At 51.8% G+C, this 17,821-nt stretch overlaps 1 protein-coding gene across 2 annotated transcripts in view; it reads left to right on the plus strand.

Annotated features, from left to right (window-relative positions):
- LOC147113146 (serum response factor-like) overlaps positions 1-17,821 on the plus strand; it is a 322,604-nt gene that overhangs the window by 11,245 nt on the left and 293,538 nt on the right. For both annotated transcript variants that reach the window (XM_085998044.1, XM_085998045.1), the window contains exon 2: positions 10,929-11,195. In XM_085998044.1, the coding sequence (XP_085854170.1) occupies positions 10,929-11,195 (267 nt within the window). The remainder of the gene's footprint in view (positions 1-10,928; positions 11,196-17,821) is intronic.

A 17,821-nucleotide genomic window follows, 5' to 3' on the forward strand; every position in this document is an offset into this window, starting at 1 on the left:
CCCGCTGGGTTCGCCCGCTCTCGTAGTCATAGAGTTTTACAGCACAGAAAGAGGCCCTTTGGCCCATCGTGCCTGCGCCGCCCATCAGTCCCTGTCCAGTCTAATCCCATTTTCCAGCATTTGGTCCATAGCCTTGTATGCAATGGCATTTCAAGTGCTCATCCAAATGCTTCTTGAATGTTGTGAGGGTTCCTGCCTCTACCACCCTTTCAGGCATTGAGTTCCACATTCCAACCACCCTCTGGGTGAAAAAGTTCCTCCTCCAATCCCCTCTAAATCTCCTGCCCCTTACCCTGAATCTATGCCCCCTTGTTATTGACCCCCCTACTAAGGGGAAAAGTTCCTCTTTATCTACCCTATTTATGCCCCTCATCATTTTGTACACCTCAATCCGGTCCCCCCTCAGCCGCCTTTGCTCCAAGGAAAACAACCCCAGCCTGTCCAGCCTCTCTTCATAGCTGAGGCACTCCATCCCAGGTAACATCCTGGTGAATCTTCTCTGCACCCTCTCCAAAGCAATCACATCCTTCCTATAGTGAGGCGACCAGAACTGCACACAGTACTCCAGCTGTGGCCTCACCAGCATTTTGTACAGCTCCATCATAACCTCCCTGCTCTTATATTCTATGCCTCGGCTAATGAAGGCAAGTATCCCATATGCCTTTTTAACCACCTTATCTACCTGTTCCGCTGCCTTCAGGGATCTATGTACATGTACACCAAGGTCCCCCTGACCCTCTGTACTTCCTAGGGTCCTACCACTCATTGTGTATTCCCTTGCCTTATTTGTCCGTCCAAAATGCATCACCTCGCACTTTTCAGGGTTAAATTCTATTTGCCACTTTTCCGCCCATCTGACCAACCCGTTTATATCGTCCTGTAGCCTGAGGCTTTCCTCCTCACAATTTACCACCCCACCAATTTTCGTGTCATCTGCGAACTTACTGATCATACCTTTTACATTCTCATCCAAATCATTTATGTAGATCACAAACAACAAGGGACCCAGCACCGATCCCTGAGGTACCCCACTGGACACAGGCTTCCAGTCACAAAAGCAACCTTCGACCATCACCCTCTGCCTCCTGCCACTCAGCCAGTTTAGGATCCAACGCGCCAAGGCACCCTGGATCCCATGGGCTCTTACCTTCTTGACCAGTCTCCTATGCGGGACTTTGTCAAAAGCTTTACTGAAGTCCATGTAAACCACATCCACAGCATTTCCCTCATCCACCCCCCTAGTCACCCCCTCGAAAAATTCAATCAGATTTGTCAGACCTGATTTACCCTTGACAAAGCCATGCTGACTATCCCCGATTAATCCTTGCCTCTCCAAGTGGAGACTAATTTTGTCCCTGATGCGCTATCAATTACTCATAAAAGACTGAGAGTTAGAAGAGTAACTAAAGGCTTTTATTAACAACAGAATGGAGGTCTGCCTCGCGTGGTCGACCGGTCCAGGATACAAAGGGCTGGGGAGCAGTCACCTTTATACTAGGACCTGTGGGAGGAGTCAGCCGAGGCATGTCCAGGCATGTACACAGAGGAATACAAACAGTGGTTTACCACATTCACCCCTTGTTTAAAATTGAGTCCGGCGGGGTGAAGTGTATTAAAAGTTAGTGTATTGGAGTCTCTCCGGAGGTCTTGTCTGCCGCTGTGATCGGCGTGGCGACGGCAGGGGTAGTGAAGCTTCCGGCGTCGAGTCCAGCGTAGGTTGTGGCACAGGCGTGTCGTCCTCGTAGATGTCGAGCGGGTCGCGGGGCCCAGGCCTGCCGTCTGCTGGGGCTGGATATCGGATCGTGGGGGGGGGGTGGTAGTGGGTAGTGGGTTACTGCGGCCCCCGAGGGTGCAAGGTCTCTTATGGAGACTGTGTCCTCCCGCCCGTCCGGGTATGCGATGTAAGCATACTGGGGGTTGGCCCTCTCGACCAGGGGGTCCGTTTTATGGGTCCTCACGTGTCTTCTCAGTAGGACCGGCCCTGGGGACGTCAGCCATGGCGGGTAGCGATGTCCCCGATGTGGACTTCCTTGGGAAGACAAACATTTTCTCATGAGGGGTGGCGTTAGTGGCAGTGCAGAGCAGTGACCGAATAGAGTGGAGCGCATCGGGGAGCACATCCTGCCAGCGGGAGGTTGGAAGGCCCCTAGACTTTAAGGCTAGCAGGGCGGCCTTCCAAACTGTCGCATTCTCTCTTTCCACCTGTCCGTTCCCCCGGGGGTTGTAACTGGTGGTCCTGCTTGTGGCAATACCCCTAGTTAGCAGGTACTGACGGAGTTCGTCGCTCATAAACGATGAGCCCCGGTCGCTATGGATATAGCTGGGGAAGCCGAACAGGGTGAAGAGGTTGTTCAGACATTTAATGACCGTGGCACTGGTCATGTCCGGGCAGGGGAAGGCGAACGGGAAACGGGAGTACTCATCAATAATATTGAGGAAGTACACATTGCGGTCGGAGGAGGGGAGAGGCCCTTTAAAATCGACGCTCAGGCGCTCGAAGGGGCGAGTGGCTTTTATCAGGTGGGCCCTGTCTGGTCTATAAAAGTGCGGTTTGCACTCAGCGCAGACTTGGCAGTTCCTGGTCATGGTCCTGACCTCAATAGAGTAAGGCAGGTTGCGGGCCTTGATGAGGTGGAAGAACCTGGTGACCCCCGGGTGGCAGAGGTCATTGTGGAGGGCCCGCAGTTTTATCGATCTGCGCGCTGGCGCAGGTGCCACGCGATAGCGCATCCGGGGGTTCATTTAGCTTCCCGGGCCGGTACAAGATCTCGTAGTTGTAGGTGGAAAGTTCGATTCTCCACCTCAAGATCTTGTCATTTTTGATTTTGCCCCTCTGCTTGTTGTTAAACATAAAAGCAACTGAATGCTGGTCAGTGAGCAGGGTAAATCGTTTTCCGGCCAGGTAGTGCCTCCAATGACGCACAGCCTCCACAATCGCCTGGGCCTCCTTCTCAACAGCGGAGTGTCTGGTCTCCGGGCCCTGGAGGGTTCGTGAAAAGAAGGCCACGGGTCTCCCCGCCTGATTGAGGGTAGCGGCCAGGGCAAAGTCGGACGTGTCGCTTTCCACCTGGAAGGGGATGGATTCGTCCACTGCGTGCATGGTGGCTTTGGCAATGTCCTCCTTGATACGGTGGAAGGCTAAGCGGGCCTCTGCCGTCAAGGGAAAAGAGGTGGACTTGATCAGCGGACGGGCCTAGTCCGCATAGTAGGGGACCCACTGGGCGTAATAGGAGAAAAACCCTGGGCACCTCTTCAGGGCCTTGAGGCAGTGGGGCAGTGGAAGTTCCATAAGGGGACGCATCCGGTCGGGGTCGGGGCCGATGACTCCGTGTTCCACAACACAGCCAAGGATGGCGAGGCGGTTTGTGCGGAATATGCACTTCTCCTTGTTATATGTCAGGTTTAGGAGTTGGGCGGTGCGGAGGAATTTTTCGAGGTTTGCGTCATGGTCCTGCAAGTCACGGCCGCAGATGGTCACATTGTCCAGATATGGGAAAGTGGCCTGCAACGCATTTTGATCTACCATCCGGTCCATCTCCCTTTGGAAGACGGAGACCCCGTTGGTGACGCCAAAGGGAACCCTAAGGAAGTGATAGAGGCGGCCGTTTGCCTCAAAGGCGGTATACTGGCGGTCCTCAGGGCGGATAGGGAGCTGGTGGTACGCTGATTTCAGGTCAATGGTCGAGAAGACGCGGTACTGCGCGATCTGGTTGACCATATCAGCTATGCGGGGGAGTGGGTAAGCGTCCAGCAGGGTGTAGCGATTTATTGTCTGGCTGTAGTCGATGACCAGGCGCTGCTTCTCGCCGGTCTTAACGACCACAACCTGGGCTCGCCAGGGGCTGGTGCTGCCCTCAATAATCCCTTCTTTCAGGAGCCGCTCCACTTCGGTTTTAATGAAAACCCTGTCCCCGGCACTGTATCGCCTGCTCTTTGTGGCGATGGGCTTACAGTCGGGGGTGAGGTTAGCAAACAGTGGTGGGGGGGTGACTCTGAGTGTGGAGAGGTTGCACCTGGTGCGCGGCGGGCAATTTGGAAGCTGCTGGCTGCGGACTGAGTGGGGGTAGGGGTCCACCGTACGCCATCGTAACACTTTTAAGGTGGCACTGAAAATCTAACCCCAGCAGGACGGCAGCGCAGAGGTCGGGCAGGACCAGAAGTTTAAAATGATCGTACACGGTCCCGTCTACTACGAGTGTCACCACGCAGTAGCCGCCGATGTCCGCCGACTGGGACTCGGAGGCCATAGAAATCCGCTGTTGCGCAGGCAGGACTAGGAGAGAGCAACGCCACACCGTGTCGGGGTGGATGAAGCTCTCCGTGCTCCCAGAGTCAAAAAGGCAGATTGTATCGTGACCATTTACCTTAATGTCCATTGTGGAACTGGCCAGTTGGTGCGGTCTCGCTTGGTCCAGTGTAACGGATGCCAGCGTAGGGGTCGGTGTGTCGCTGCGGGTATCAGATGAGGCGGTGTCGGGGGCCTGCTGCGTCCCGGCTGTCGTCCAAGATGGCGGCGTCCATGATCCCCATGTGGCTGGAGGCGTCCAAAATGGCTGCTGTACCGGTGATTCGCACATGGCCGGGGAGGTCCAAGATGGCGGCCCGCATGGCCCACACGCGGCGCTGCTGGGGTTCGGGGTGGCTTTGGCCCTGCAGACGCTAGCGTAGTGTCCCTTCTTCCCGCAGCCCGAGCAGATCGTGTTTTTCGCCGGGCAGCGCGCTCTGGGGTGTTTTGCCTGGCCACAGAAGTAGCATTTCTGGCCTTGGGGCACTGCTGTCTGGCCTTGGGACACTGCTGCGGTAGTTGGGCCATTGTTGGGATGTGGCTGGGGTGGCACGGCGCTATGAGGCGGTCCTACCGTGTCCCAGGCTGTCATTCCCCGCGGCGTCCACGGTGCAGAGGAGTAGGCGTCCATGCCCTGGTAGGCTGCATCCAACGATAGTGCGAGTTCAGAGGCCTTGTTGAGGTCGAGGTTACTCTGCTCCAACAGTCGCTGTCGGGTGTAATTGGATCTGTGGCCCGCTACAAAAGCGTCCCGGATAAGTTCCTCTGTGTACACGGCGGCCTTTACATCCTTACAACCACAGGCCCGGCCAAGCACAGACAGTGCCTGAAGGTATTCCACGGTCGATTCCCCAGGTTGTTGTTTACGACTCCCCAGGAGGTGCCTGGCGTACACTTCGTTCACTGGGCGCGTGTACTGGTCCTTGAGGAGCTTGATAGCGTCTGCGTACGAGGTCGCGTCTTGGATGACCGAGTACACTCGGTGGTTCACTTTGGAGGTCAGGACATCCAGTTTGTCCTGTCCGATTTGATTGCTTCGGAGGCGGTCAGGAATTTTTCGAAACACTTAAGCCAGTGAGTAAACTTGGTGGATGAGTCCGCCTCCCGATGTCCAGGCATGCTGGTGTGAGGATCTTCTCCATTATAAAAATGTTGTTAATAAAATTGATGCGCTATCAATTACTCATAAAAGACTGAGAGTTAGAAGAGTAACTAAAGGCTTTTATTAACAACAGAATGGAGGTCTGCCTCGCGTGGTCGACCGGTCCAGGATACAAAGGGCTGGGGAGCAGTCACCTTTATACTAGGACCTGTGGGAGGAGTCAGCCGAGGCATGTCCAGGCATGTACACAGTGGAATACAAACAGGAATACAAACAGTGGTTTACCATGCTGACTATCCCCGATTAATCTTTGCCTCTCCAAGTGGAGACTAATTTTATCCTTCAGAATTTTTTCCAATAATTTCCCTACCACAGATGTTAGGCTCACTGGCCTGTAATTCCCTGGTTTATCCCTGCTACCCTTCTTGAATAATGGTACTACGTTAGCTGTTCTCCAGTCCTCTGGTACATCCCCTGTGGCCAGAGAGGTTCTGAAAATTTGTGTCAGAGCCCCTGCAATCTCCTCCTTTGCCTCCCACAGCAGCCTGGGATACATCTCGTCCGGGCCTGGGGATTTATCCACTTTTTGGCCTGCTAAAACCGCTAGCACCTCCTCCCTCTCGATGCTAATATGTTCAAGTATGTCACAGTCCCCTTGCCCGATTTCTATGTCTGCATCGTCTTTCTCCATAGTGAACACAGATGCAAAAAATTAATTTAAAACCCCGCCTACATCATCTGGCTCTACACACAGATTGCCACTTTGGTCCCAAATGGGCCCTACCCTTTCCCTGGTTATCCTCTTGCCCTTAATATACTTATAAAACATCTTAGGATTTTCCTTTATTTTGCTCGCCAGTGTTATTTCATGGCCCCTCCTCGCCCTCCTAATTTCTTTTTTAAGTATGCCCCTGCACTTTTTATACTCCTCTAGGGCTTCTTCCGTCTTTAGTCTTTTGTAACTGCCAAAAGCCCCCCTTTTATTTCTAATGCATTTTTGTATATCCCTTGTCATCCAAGGTTCCCTTTGCTTGTTGGTCCCACCCTTGACCTTTACAGGAACATGTTGGCGTTGTACTCTCTCTCTTTCCCTTCTGAAAGTCTCCCACTGTTTTGATGTGGATTTTCCTATAAGTAGCTGCTCCCAGTCCACTTTGGCCAGATCCTGCCTTATATTAAAATCGGCCTTCCCCCAATTTAGAACCCTTATTTCCGGGCAGTCTTTGTCTTTTTCCATGACCACCTTAAATCTCACCGAATTATGGTCACTGTCGCCAAAATGCTCTCCTACTGACGCTTCCACCACTTGCCCGGCTACATTCCCCAGAATTAGGTCCAGTACCGCCCCCTCTCTTGTAGGACTTTCTACATGTTGGCTCAAAAAGCTGTCCTGGATGCACTTTAAGAATTCTGCACCCTCTAAGCCTTTCACACTCTGACTATCCCAATTTATATTGGGGAAGTTGAAATCCCCCACTATTATTACCCTATTATTTTCGCACTTTTCTGAGATTTGCCTACATATCTGTTCCTCTATCTCCCCCTGACTGTTTGGGGGCCTATAGTACACCCCCAGCAAAGTGCTTGCCCCCTTTTTTTTAAGTTCTACCCATATGGCCTCATTAGAGGAACCCGCTAATATATCATCCCTCCTTACAGCAGTAATTGACTCCTTAATTAATATTGCAACACCCCCTCCCCTTTTACACCCCCCTCTGTCTCTCCTGAAGATTCTATACCCCGGAATATTGAGCTGCCAGTCCTGACCCTCCCTCAACCATGCCTCCGTGATAGCAACAATATCGTACTCCCATGTGTTCAACAACAACTTCAGTTCATCCACCTTATTTGCAAGACTCCTTGCATTAAAATAAATGCCTTCCAGCCCTGCCATATTCTCTTTTGCCTTCACATATTTGCTCTGCCTTCCCAGCTGACTTGTTTTTCCCTCTGCATTTGGCTGTAAATCACCCCCTACTATAGCTCCACTCTGTACCTCATCCCCCTGCCAAGTTAGTTTAAACCCCCCCCCAGCAGTGCTAGCAAACCTCCCCGCAAGGATATTGGTGCCCCTCTGGTTCAGGTGTAAACCGCTCTCTCTCTCGCTGAGCTCGCTCGCTCGCTCTCTCTCGCCGAGCTCGCTTGCCCTCTCTCTCGCCGAGCTCGCTCGCTCTCTCTCTCGCCGAGCTCGCTCTCTCTCTCGCCGCGCTCGCACTCTCTCTCGCCGCGCTCGCTCTCTCTCTCGCCGCGCTCGCTCTCTCTCGCCGCGCTCGCTCTTTCTCGCCGACCGCGCTCGCTCGCTCTCTCTCGCCGACCGCGCTCGCTCTCTCTCTCGCCGACCGCGCTCGCTCTCTCTCTCGCCGACCGCGCTCGCTCTCTCTCTCGCCGACCGCGCTCGCTCTCTCTCTCGCCGACCGCGCTCGCTCTCTCTCTCGCCGACCGCGCTCGCTCTCTCTCTCGCCGACCGCGCTCGCTCTCTCTCTCGCCGACCGCGCTCGCTCTCTCTCTCGCCGACCGCGCTCGCTCTCTCTCTCGCCGACCGCGCTCGCTCTCTCTCTCGCCGACCGCGCTCGCTCTCTCTCTCGCCGACCGCGCTCGCTCTCTCTCTCGCCGACCGCGCTCGCTCTCTCTCTCGCCGACCGCGCTCGCTCTCTCTCTCGCCGACCGCGCTCGCTCTCTCTCTCGCCGACCGCGCTCGCTCTCTCTCTCGCCGACCGCGCTCGCTCTCTCTCTCGCCGACCGCGCTCGCTCTCTCTCTCGCCGGGCTCGCGCTCGCTCTCTCTCTCGCCGGGCTCGCGCTCGCTCTCTCTCTCGCCGGGCTCGCGCTCGCTCTCTCTCTCGCCGGGCTCGCGCTCGCTCGTCTCTCGCCCGGCTCGCGCTCGCTCGTCTCTCGCCCGGCTCGCGCTCGCTCGTCTCTCGCCCGGCTCGCGCTCGCTCGTCTCTCGCCCGGCTCGCGCTCGCTCGTCTCTCGCGCTCGCCCTCTCTCGCCCGGCTCGCGCTCGCTCGTCTCTCGCCCGGCTCGCGCTCGCTCGTCTCTCGCCCGGCTCGCGCTCGCTCGTCTCTCGCGCTCGCTCGTCTCTCGCCCGGCTCGCGCTCGCTCGTCTCTCGCCCGGCTCGCGCTCGCTCGTCTCTCGCCCGGCTCGCGCTCGCTCGTCTCTCGCCCGGCTCGCGCTCGCTCGTCTCTCGCCCGGCTCGCGCTCGCTCGTCGCTCGTCGCTCGCTCGTCTCTCGCCCGGCTCGCGCTCGCTCGTCTCTCGCTCGTCGCTCGCCCGTCTCTCGCCCGGCTCGCGCTCGCTCTCTCTATCGTAGTGTGGGTCTGTACTGTCACCGTGTTGAGTTATCCAGCCCCGTGCACGGTTCATGCTCGCTTTCGCTCTATCCTAGTGTGTATTGTCACCGTGCTGTTATCCAGGATGGTGCTCTCTCTCCTTGCTCTCTCGCTCTCTCGCTCCTAATGACAATAAATCCCCAAAAAACCAAAGTCCTTGTGTTCCAGCAAAGATCCAGACATCAGGGACCCAAAATTAATTTCACACTCGGAACAACCAAAATTGAACAAACCACTAACTACACATACTTGGGCTTAAAAATCAGTTCTACGGGAAATTTCAAACTGGCTGTGAATGAACTGAAAGAGAAAGCAAGAAGGGCTTTCTATGCCATTAAAAAATCAATCCAAATAGAAATCCCAATTAGCATTTGGCTCAAAATTTTCAAATCAGTAATTGAACCAATTGCACTCTATGGCAGTGAGGTGTGGGGACCGCTAACACAACAAGAATTTGCAAAATTGGACAAACACCCAATTGAGATCCTACATGCAGAATTCTGTAAAAGTATCCTCCGGACTCAAAGGAAAACAGTAAACAATGCATGCAGGGCAGAACTAGGCCAATATCCATTAATAATCACTATCCAAAAAAGAGCCACCAAATTTTGGAAACACCTAGAAATGAGCAACCCCCAATGCTATCATTATGAAGCCCTGAAATGCCAAGAGAGGACCATAAAGAAGAATACCCTCAGTCAACTAGTCCTGGGACTCAGTGAAGTAACTACTAACAATAACCAGCCCCAGGACAGTGACAGCGTAACACACAGAATTCGACCCAACACAAACGTCGCTAAGCAAAAGGAAAAATATCTCATATTGGGCAGAAACAACAAAAACCCAAAGCAAACTCAATTGCTACTTGGCCCTAAACAGACAATACAACATGGCTGATTACCTGACCATGGTAAAGGATAGCAAACTGAGAAAAACTTTGACAATGTACAGACTTAGTGAAAACCTGGCGATCGAACAAGGTAGACACAGACAGACCCGGCTACCAAGAGAGGACAGGATATGCTCTCACTGCAGTCAGGGAGTGGTGGAGACAGAGATGCACTTCCTCACAGCTTGTAGAAAATATCAGGGCATAAGGGAGAATTTCTACCCAAAATTCACAAATACATGCCAGGAATTCAGAAATTTGAATGACGACCAAAAACTCCCATACCTACTAGGGGAAGAGAGAAATTGTGTAACACTAGCGGCACACTATGTTACAGCTTGCCATAAACAGAGGGACAACCATTAAATCTAAGAAAAGAGTATATACAAATTATATGAAAGTATATTTATACACTCGGATATATCTGTTTATACACTGTATGGATAGATCTGTATTTTTGTGAACAAACATGAATGTTTTCCGATGCTTTGGCAACATAAGATGTAACTTGTCATGCCAATAAAGCGATTTGAATTGAATTGAATTGAGTGTGTATTGTCTCCGTGCTGTGTTAGCCAGACTCGCTTTCGCTCTATCCTAGTGTGAGTGTCTTGTCACTGCTGTTATCCAGCACGGTGCTCTCTCTCTCTCTCTCATAGTGTGAGTGTGTATTGTCACCGTGCTGTGTTAGCCAGACTCGCTCTCTCCTAGTGTGAGTGTGTATTGTCACCGTGCTGTGGTATCCAGCCCCGTGCACGGTGCTCGCTCTCCCACTCTCTATCCTAGTGTGAATGTGTACTGTCACCATGCTGTGTTATCCAACACGGTGCTCGCTCGTTCTCTATCATAGTGCGGGTCTGTATTGTCACCGTGCTGTGTTATCCAGCCCCGTGCACAGTGCTCGCTCACTCTCGCTATTTCTCGCTCTATCCTAGTATGAGTGTGTATTGTCACCATGCTGTGTTATCCAACCCTGTGCATGGTTCTCGCTCTCTATCATAGTGCGGGTCTGTATTGTCACCGTGCTGTGTTATCCAGCCCCGTGCACGGTGCACGCGCTCTCTCTATCCTAGTGTGAGTGTGTGCTGTCACCGTGCTGTGTTATCCAACCCCGTGCATGGTGCTCACTCTCTCTCTCGCTCTATCCTAGTGTGAGTGTGTACTGTCACCGTGCTGTGTTAGCCAGCCCCGTGCACGGTGCGCTCTCGATCCTCGTGTGGGTGTGTATTGTCACCGTGCTGTGTTATCCAGCCTTGTGCCGCAGTGGATTATTGTTACTGAATGGTAAAAGATAACCTTTTCTCTGCGCTCTGTTTAATGTGCAGGCGTACGAGCTCTCGACGCTGACGGGGACCCAAGTCCTTCTGCTGGTGGCTAGTGAGACGGGACATGTGTACACATTCGCCACCCGGAAACTGCAGCCTATGATCACCAGCGAGACTGGGAAGGCGCTGATCCAGACCTGTTTAAATTCCCCTGATTCCCCGCCACGCTCGGATCCTACGACGGATCAGAGGATGAGCGCCACGGGATTTGAGGAAACTGATCTGACGTATCAGGTATCGGAGACGGACAGCAGTGGGGAAAATAAGGTAAGGAGCGAGACCCTTGTGTGATAGGAAGGAAAAAAAATAATTGAATGAAGCGGCCAAGCAGTGAGTGGTGACTGTGGTGTAACAGCTGGCTGCTGAGAAGGTGATGTAGGGATGGCAGTGCTGCGGAGCAGCCTCGCTCGCCCGCCCGCCCCGTCCGAATTTCCTTTTTTGAGCACCATTGTGAGAAATGGGGGCAGCTCTGGACCTTGCTGAGCTCTGCAGAAAGTGAGTAAGGAGACAAGAGGCTGATGCTGATCACTGCCTGCTGGTTTCCTGACATCTCGGCTACATGCTGAACTCTTGTGGTCCAGTCAGTGAGTGCGAGATATGGGGGGAGGGGGAGAGGAAGAGAAACTAGTGATAGGGCAACAGTCTGATCCGTGTGTTAGCACAACTCCGATAAGAGCACTGATCTTATTCGTCAACTAAACAAAACTTTCATTGTGTGTTTATTAGAATTTTTTATATTGTGCGTGTGTGTGCGCGCGCGTCTTAATACTTACAGTCGTGTTTGAGCCAGAGCTGTCCGCATCAAGGGTGGGTTGGTGGGGGGCGGGGAGGGGGAGAGATGCTGGGAGTAACACAATGATCACAATTACAGACTTTCCCAGTCTTGCATTTGGACGGTCCCTAATGTCTCTACTCCCCTACCAGACAGATTATTCCAAATGTTTGTCATTGAGCAAGAGTTCTTGCTAATATTCCACTTTTTAAATTGACCTTTCCACTCGAGTTACATTTGTATTCTCTGGTGCTGCTGATCTGAAGTGACATGTTGGGTATCTTATTTGTACTATTTAATATCGTGGCATTGCCTACAGTCATGTGAATGTATTTTTTTCTCTATGTACAAATTGGTGAAAGAGTTTGGCGAGGGACGAAAGAAACGTGCGCCATCGCTCCACCTGGTGGCCGGAGCATGTCACTACATCACGACGGTTGACATAGCAAAAATAAATGGGGGAAATGTTGATGTTGGAAGGTCTATCTAGTTCGCCTTCTACTACCCTGGTAGTAACATCGTAATTTACAATGGTAAATGCTAATGGAAAAGTGTGGGCAAAAATTATGACGGTGGAAATTGATGAACCAGAACTACAGTCCTAACTACAGATTATATAATCAATTGTAGAACCCTGCTCCTTTTAACCTATCTAGGCTGTGGAGTTTGAGTTTCTCTCGCCTTTTCTCGTGGCTCATTCCTTTTACACATACTGTACAATCATTTTTGCTGTTTTCCAATGTCTGTGCATCCTACTTGTGGTGTGGTGACCGCAACTGTGCACAGTACTTCGGCTAAGGCCTCAGTATAGACTCTGCAGACTTGCTGCTCTGCTGACCTATCGATTGGCCACATCATCCACACACTGACTGTGACAAAGCAGCAATTACTCCCAGGTCCCTTTCCATGTCTTCCTGTCGGAACTCTACTCAAATAATGTAACCCCATCGAACTGTGTTCACTTTCTTATGGAAAAAGTGATGCATATCAGTCCCAAGTTGGTGCTTTAACCGTCTAGAGCCCACACTCTGGAATTTCCTCCCTTAACTCTGCCAAAATGGTCTTTAAAACCCACCTCCTCTTCTCCGCTATTACCCACTTCACCAAATGTTTCCTCCTTTGGCTCGGTCTCATTTTGATCTGATTCATGTCTCTGTGAATTGGACTGGGACGTTTAGTCTGCTAAAGGTGCTACAGACCTGCTGCTGTTGATGTTGTAGCATCCTTTATTAGAGCGTGATGTGGTATCCATTAATGGTTCAATGTGGCGTTCTTTATCCCGGGGCTATGGGCATCCGTAATACCAGTGAGATATGGTGTGCTTTATTGTTGTAATATGGGGCATGTATTGATGATGATGGTGCCCCTCCCTTGTAAAGCTGATTTATGGATGTGTGGGCACTTTTTAAAAGATGCTGGTACCTTTTATAATAGTCGTATGAGATTTGTTTAAGCATCCTTTATATTGGTGATGTGCGGAGTGTATTATGTGTCCCGGGGGAAGGGGGAAGGGCGGCGTGTCCCGGGGGGTAGGGGGAGGGGGCGGCGTGTCCCGGGGGGGGGGGGGGGGAGGGGGCGGCGTGTCCCGGGGGGGGGGGAGGGGGCGGCGTGTCCCGGGGGGAGGGGGGGGGGGGAAGGGGGAGGGGCGGCGTGTCCCGGGGGGAGGGGGAGGGGCGGCGTGTCCCGGGGGGTAGGGGGAGGGGCGTGTCCCGGGGGGAGGGGCGGACTGCTGCAGTTGATTAAAGTCCCCAGTAATAGTTCCTGGGACTTGTTGAATTTGAAGAACTGTTGAACCACACTTGTACATCACAAACCCACCACCTCCACCACCTAGAAGGACAAGGGCAGCAGGCGCATGGGAACACCATCTCCTCCAAGTCACACACCATCCTGACTTGGAAACGCTGTTCCTTCATCGTCGCTGGGTCAAAGTCCTGGAACTCCCTCCCTAACAGCACTGTGGGAGTACCTTCACCACACGGACTGCAGCGGTTCAAGTTTCACCACCACCTTCTCCAGGGCAATAAATGCTGGTCTTGCCTAATTCGGCACTGGCACAATGGGCCGAATGGCCTCTTCCAGTGCTAGAACATTCTTTGCCAGCGACTCCCACATCCTGTGAAATAATTTTAAAAAAATGAATGGCTGCCATGCATCAGTCTGCATTTGTTCCAAAATAGTTTGGTTTCTTCCTTAAACTTTGAAACATCGGACTGGCTTTTAAACTCCTTGTGTACTGTGACTGGCTTTCAAGGTTCAGCCACCAAACCAAACCAGACAACAAAAAAACTTCATTTTGTCATCGTCATGTTGGGACTTTGTGGTAATCCTTGATATGGAACCTCGACAGGGAGTGTCTTCAGACTACTTGAGGGGGTAGGGTTGTCGCATAGCTGATTGTCATCCTGTATGCACGTACACTCCCGCGGGATCAAGAGCCTTGACTGATTTTATTTTTCTCTTCCCCCTTACCCCACCCCTCTGTGACCAGAGACAGCGAGAGACCAATTGCGGAGTCCTTGCTGCTGTCCCAGCTGAAATCCACCATGGGACCTACCTGTCTATATAGCTAAGTTTCATAAATTTTGTGTACAAACTTTTTAAATAGTGCCTGATATTGGGAGGCAGCTGACAGGGAGGGGCTTGTTGGCTGTTTATCGTGGGAGGAGGGTGTTTGAGTATCCAAGTAGGGTTGAGACTGTTACAAATCTTGGGTCAGCTGTAGATACCCTTTCAGATCATTCCTGTAAGTGGTCCCCACATCTTGTGTTCAGGAGTGCGCCCGTACTGCCCAATATCTAATTATGCGATGATATAACGTGGAGGGGTAACAGTAGGACGTTCTTGTAATCTGAACTGGATATGGTGTCTTTCGCAAGTACCCTTGTGTGCCTCACCGCCCTTGCAGTGGGTGGACTGAAAAACACTGGCCTGCGACAAGGGCTGACGTGAATCATTTAAACTGCTTCATTTTTATAAACAGCCAGTGAACATATAGCAGCAGTAATCAAAACTCACTCACTCACCACTTAACTTGAAGCCCCCCCTGGTGAATAAGAAAAATAGTAAACCACACCACATTATCCTAACTTAATATTTCCTCATCAGACTCCATTCTGGACTCACTGACCTTGACCAGGGGTTTAAGTTGTTTTCTCTTTCTCCCTTTTTGTCACTTCCCACCACAGAAATTTTCCCCATTCGGTGATTCACCAGTAGGGCAGTCGGTTTCCCTCAGCGTGGATTCTTGGCAGACATCCCATGCAGTGCTTAAGTGACGAGATCAAGTGTGGATAAACCGAGGCCCCGTCTGCCCTCTGCGGTGGGTGTAAAAGAGACCACGGCACCTTTTGGCGAAAAACAGGGGAGTTCTCTTGGTGTCCTGGCTAATGGTTATCGCTCAGCCAGCACCTTAAAATAGGTTGTTTATTCAATGCCGTTTGTGGGATCTTGCTGTGTGCAAATTGTCTGCTGCGTTTCCTATATTGTAAGAAACAGTGACTAGAGAAGTACATCATTGGCTATAATGGGCTTTGGGATGTTCTGAGGTTGTCAATGGCACTATAGAAGTGCAAGTCTCCCTTTAGGTAGGAGCTGGGCCTCCTTTTGCTGCTGTAAACAGGCAGTTGCATCATTTAGACGTGGCACCTGAAAGAAACCTTGTTCAGTACATCCTCTGGGCCATGTGCTGTGATCGTGAATGGGAGGAAGGTTAATATGGAGGTAATTTATTACTGAATCTTAGATAGGGAAGGACCTATGAGTGACGTGGTTGCCCTTGCAGCTTTCAATTTCCTTTCCAGTCGGTGTCCTAACGACTAACTGTGAAGCAGCCTTCAGTCACCTGCAGTCCGGTGCGGGAATAGGGGCCCCTTTTAATGTCATTCGTTCCCCCAGCACGGCCGGTCTGTGGGCCCCTCCCTCCCTCCCTCCTCGGGGCCGGTCTGTGGGCCCCTCCCTCCCTCCTCGGGGCCGGTCTGTGGGCCCCTCCCTCCTCTGGGCCGGTCTGTGGGCCCCTCCCTCCCTCCCTCCTCGGGGCCGGTCTGTGGGCCCCTCCCTCCCTCCTCGGGGCCGGTCTGTGGGCCCCTCCCTCCCTCCTCGGGGCCAGTCTGTGGGCCCCCCCCCGCACCCTCGCCAGCGGGCTGTGTTCGCTATATTTTGGTGCACTCAGATTCGAAGGTGTGGAGATGCTGGTGTTGGACTGGGGTGGACAAATGTAAGAAGTCACACAACACCAGGTTATAGTCCAACAGTTTTATTTGAAATCACAAGCTTTCGGAGCGCTGCTCCTTCGTCAGGTGAAGTGGAGAGATGCATAAAGACACAGCTTATATAGTCAGAGAATAATGCCAGATGATTACAGGTAATCTTTCTAACTGCCATTTATCACACCTTGGCAGAGATAATCACAGCAATCAAAGGTATGAATGGTGTCCAAACAGGTCAGTCAGGAAAACATTACATCAAAGAACAATAAGGTGGGGTCACAAGGGGTCAAATGTTGCAGATGCTGGGGTCTGTATGAAAAACAAAAAACAGACAAAAAAACATTTTTTTTGCTGGAAATCACAGCAGGTCCGGCCGCATCTGTGTAGAGAGAACAAGCCAACGACGACTCGAGTCTGGATGACCCTACGTCAGGTGGGGTTACATGTAGCGTGACATGAACCCCAGATCCCGGTTGAGGCCGTCCTCATGAGTGCGGAACTTGGCTATCAGTTTCTGCTCTATGATTTTGCGTTGTCGTGTGTCTCGAAGGCCGCCTTGGAGAATGCTTACCCGAAGATCGGAGGCTGAATGTCCTTGACTGCTGAAGTGTTCCCCGACTGGGAGGGAACACTCCTGCCTGGCGATTGTTGCGCTGTGTCCGTTCATCCGTTGTCGGTGTCTGCATGGTCTCGCTGATGTACCATGCTCCGGGGCATCCTTTCCTGCAACGTATGAGGTAGACAACTTTGGCCGAGTCACATGAGTATGTACCATGTACCTGGTGGGTGGTGTCCTCACGTGTGATGATATCTGTGTTGATGATCTGGCATGTCTTGCAGAGGTTGCCGTGGCAGGGTTGTGTGGTATCGTGGTCGCTGTTCTCCTGAAAGCTGGGTAATTTGCTGCAAACGATGGTCTGTTTGAGGTTAGGCGGCTGTGTGGAGGCGTAGGGATGGCCTTAGCGAGGTGTTCGTCGTCATCGATGACATGTTGAAGGCACTGCGACAACGGATGAACGGACACCGTCCTAAATGGCCGACCCCTTATTCTGAGACTGACCCCTGGTTCTAGACTCCCCGGCCAGGGGAAACATCCTCCCTGCATCTACCCTGTCAACCCCTGTAAGAATTTTGTATGTTTCAATCAGATCACACCTCATTCTTCTAAACTCTAGAGAATATAGGCCTAGTCTACTCACTGTCCTCCTCGGGCAATTCCCCCTTCCCAGGAACCAGTCTGATGAACCTTTGTTGCACTCTCCCTATGGTATATCCTTCCTTAGGTAAGGAGGCCAAAACTGTACACAATACTCCGGGTGTGGTCTCACCAGGGCCCGATCTAATTGCAGCAAGATGTCTTTACACTTCGACTCAAATCCTCTTGTAATAAAGGCCAGCATACCAATTGCTTGCTGTACCTGCATGTTAACTTTGTGATTCGTGTACAAGGACACCCAGGTCCCTCTGAACAACATTTCCCACTCTCTAACCATTTAAAAAATACTCTGCTTTTCTATTTTTCCTACCAAAAGTGTATAACTGCATTTCTCCACATTTGACTCGGAGACTAGGGTCCTGAATTTAAATAAAGGAAACTACGATGGTATGAGGCGCGAGTTGGCTAGGATGGATTGGGGAACGTTACTTAAAGGGTTGATAGTGGATAGGCAATGGCAAACATTTAAAGATCGCATGGATGAACTACAGAATTTGTTGTCCCTGTCTGGCATAAAAATAAAACAAAAAAGGTGGCGCAACCGTGGCTAACGAGGGAAATTAGGGCTAGCATAAGATCCAAGGAAAGGTCATATAAATTGGCCAGAAAAAGCAGTAAACCTGAGGATTGGGAGCAGTTTAGGATTCAGCAAAGGAGGACAAAGGGATTAAGAGGGGGAAAATAGAGTATGAGAGTA

The sequence above is a fragment of the Somniosus microcephalus genome, chromosome 9 (genome assembly GCF_052327205.1).
Source record: "Somniosus microcephalus isolate GS21.2 chromosome 9, FLI_Smic_1.0, whole genome shotgun sequence".
Taxonomy (NCBI): Eukaryota; Metazoa; Chordata; class Chondrichthyes; order Squaliformes; family Somniosidae; genus Somniosus; species Somniosus microcephalus.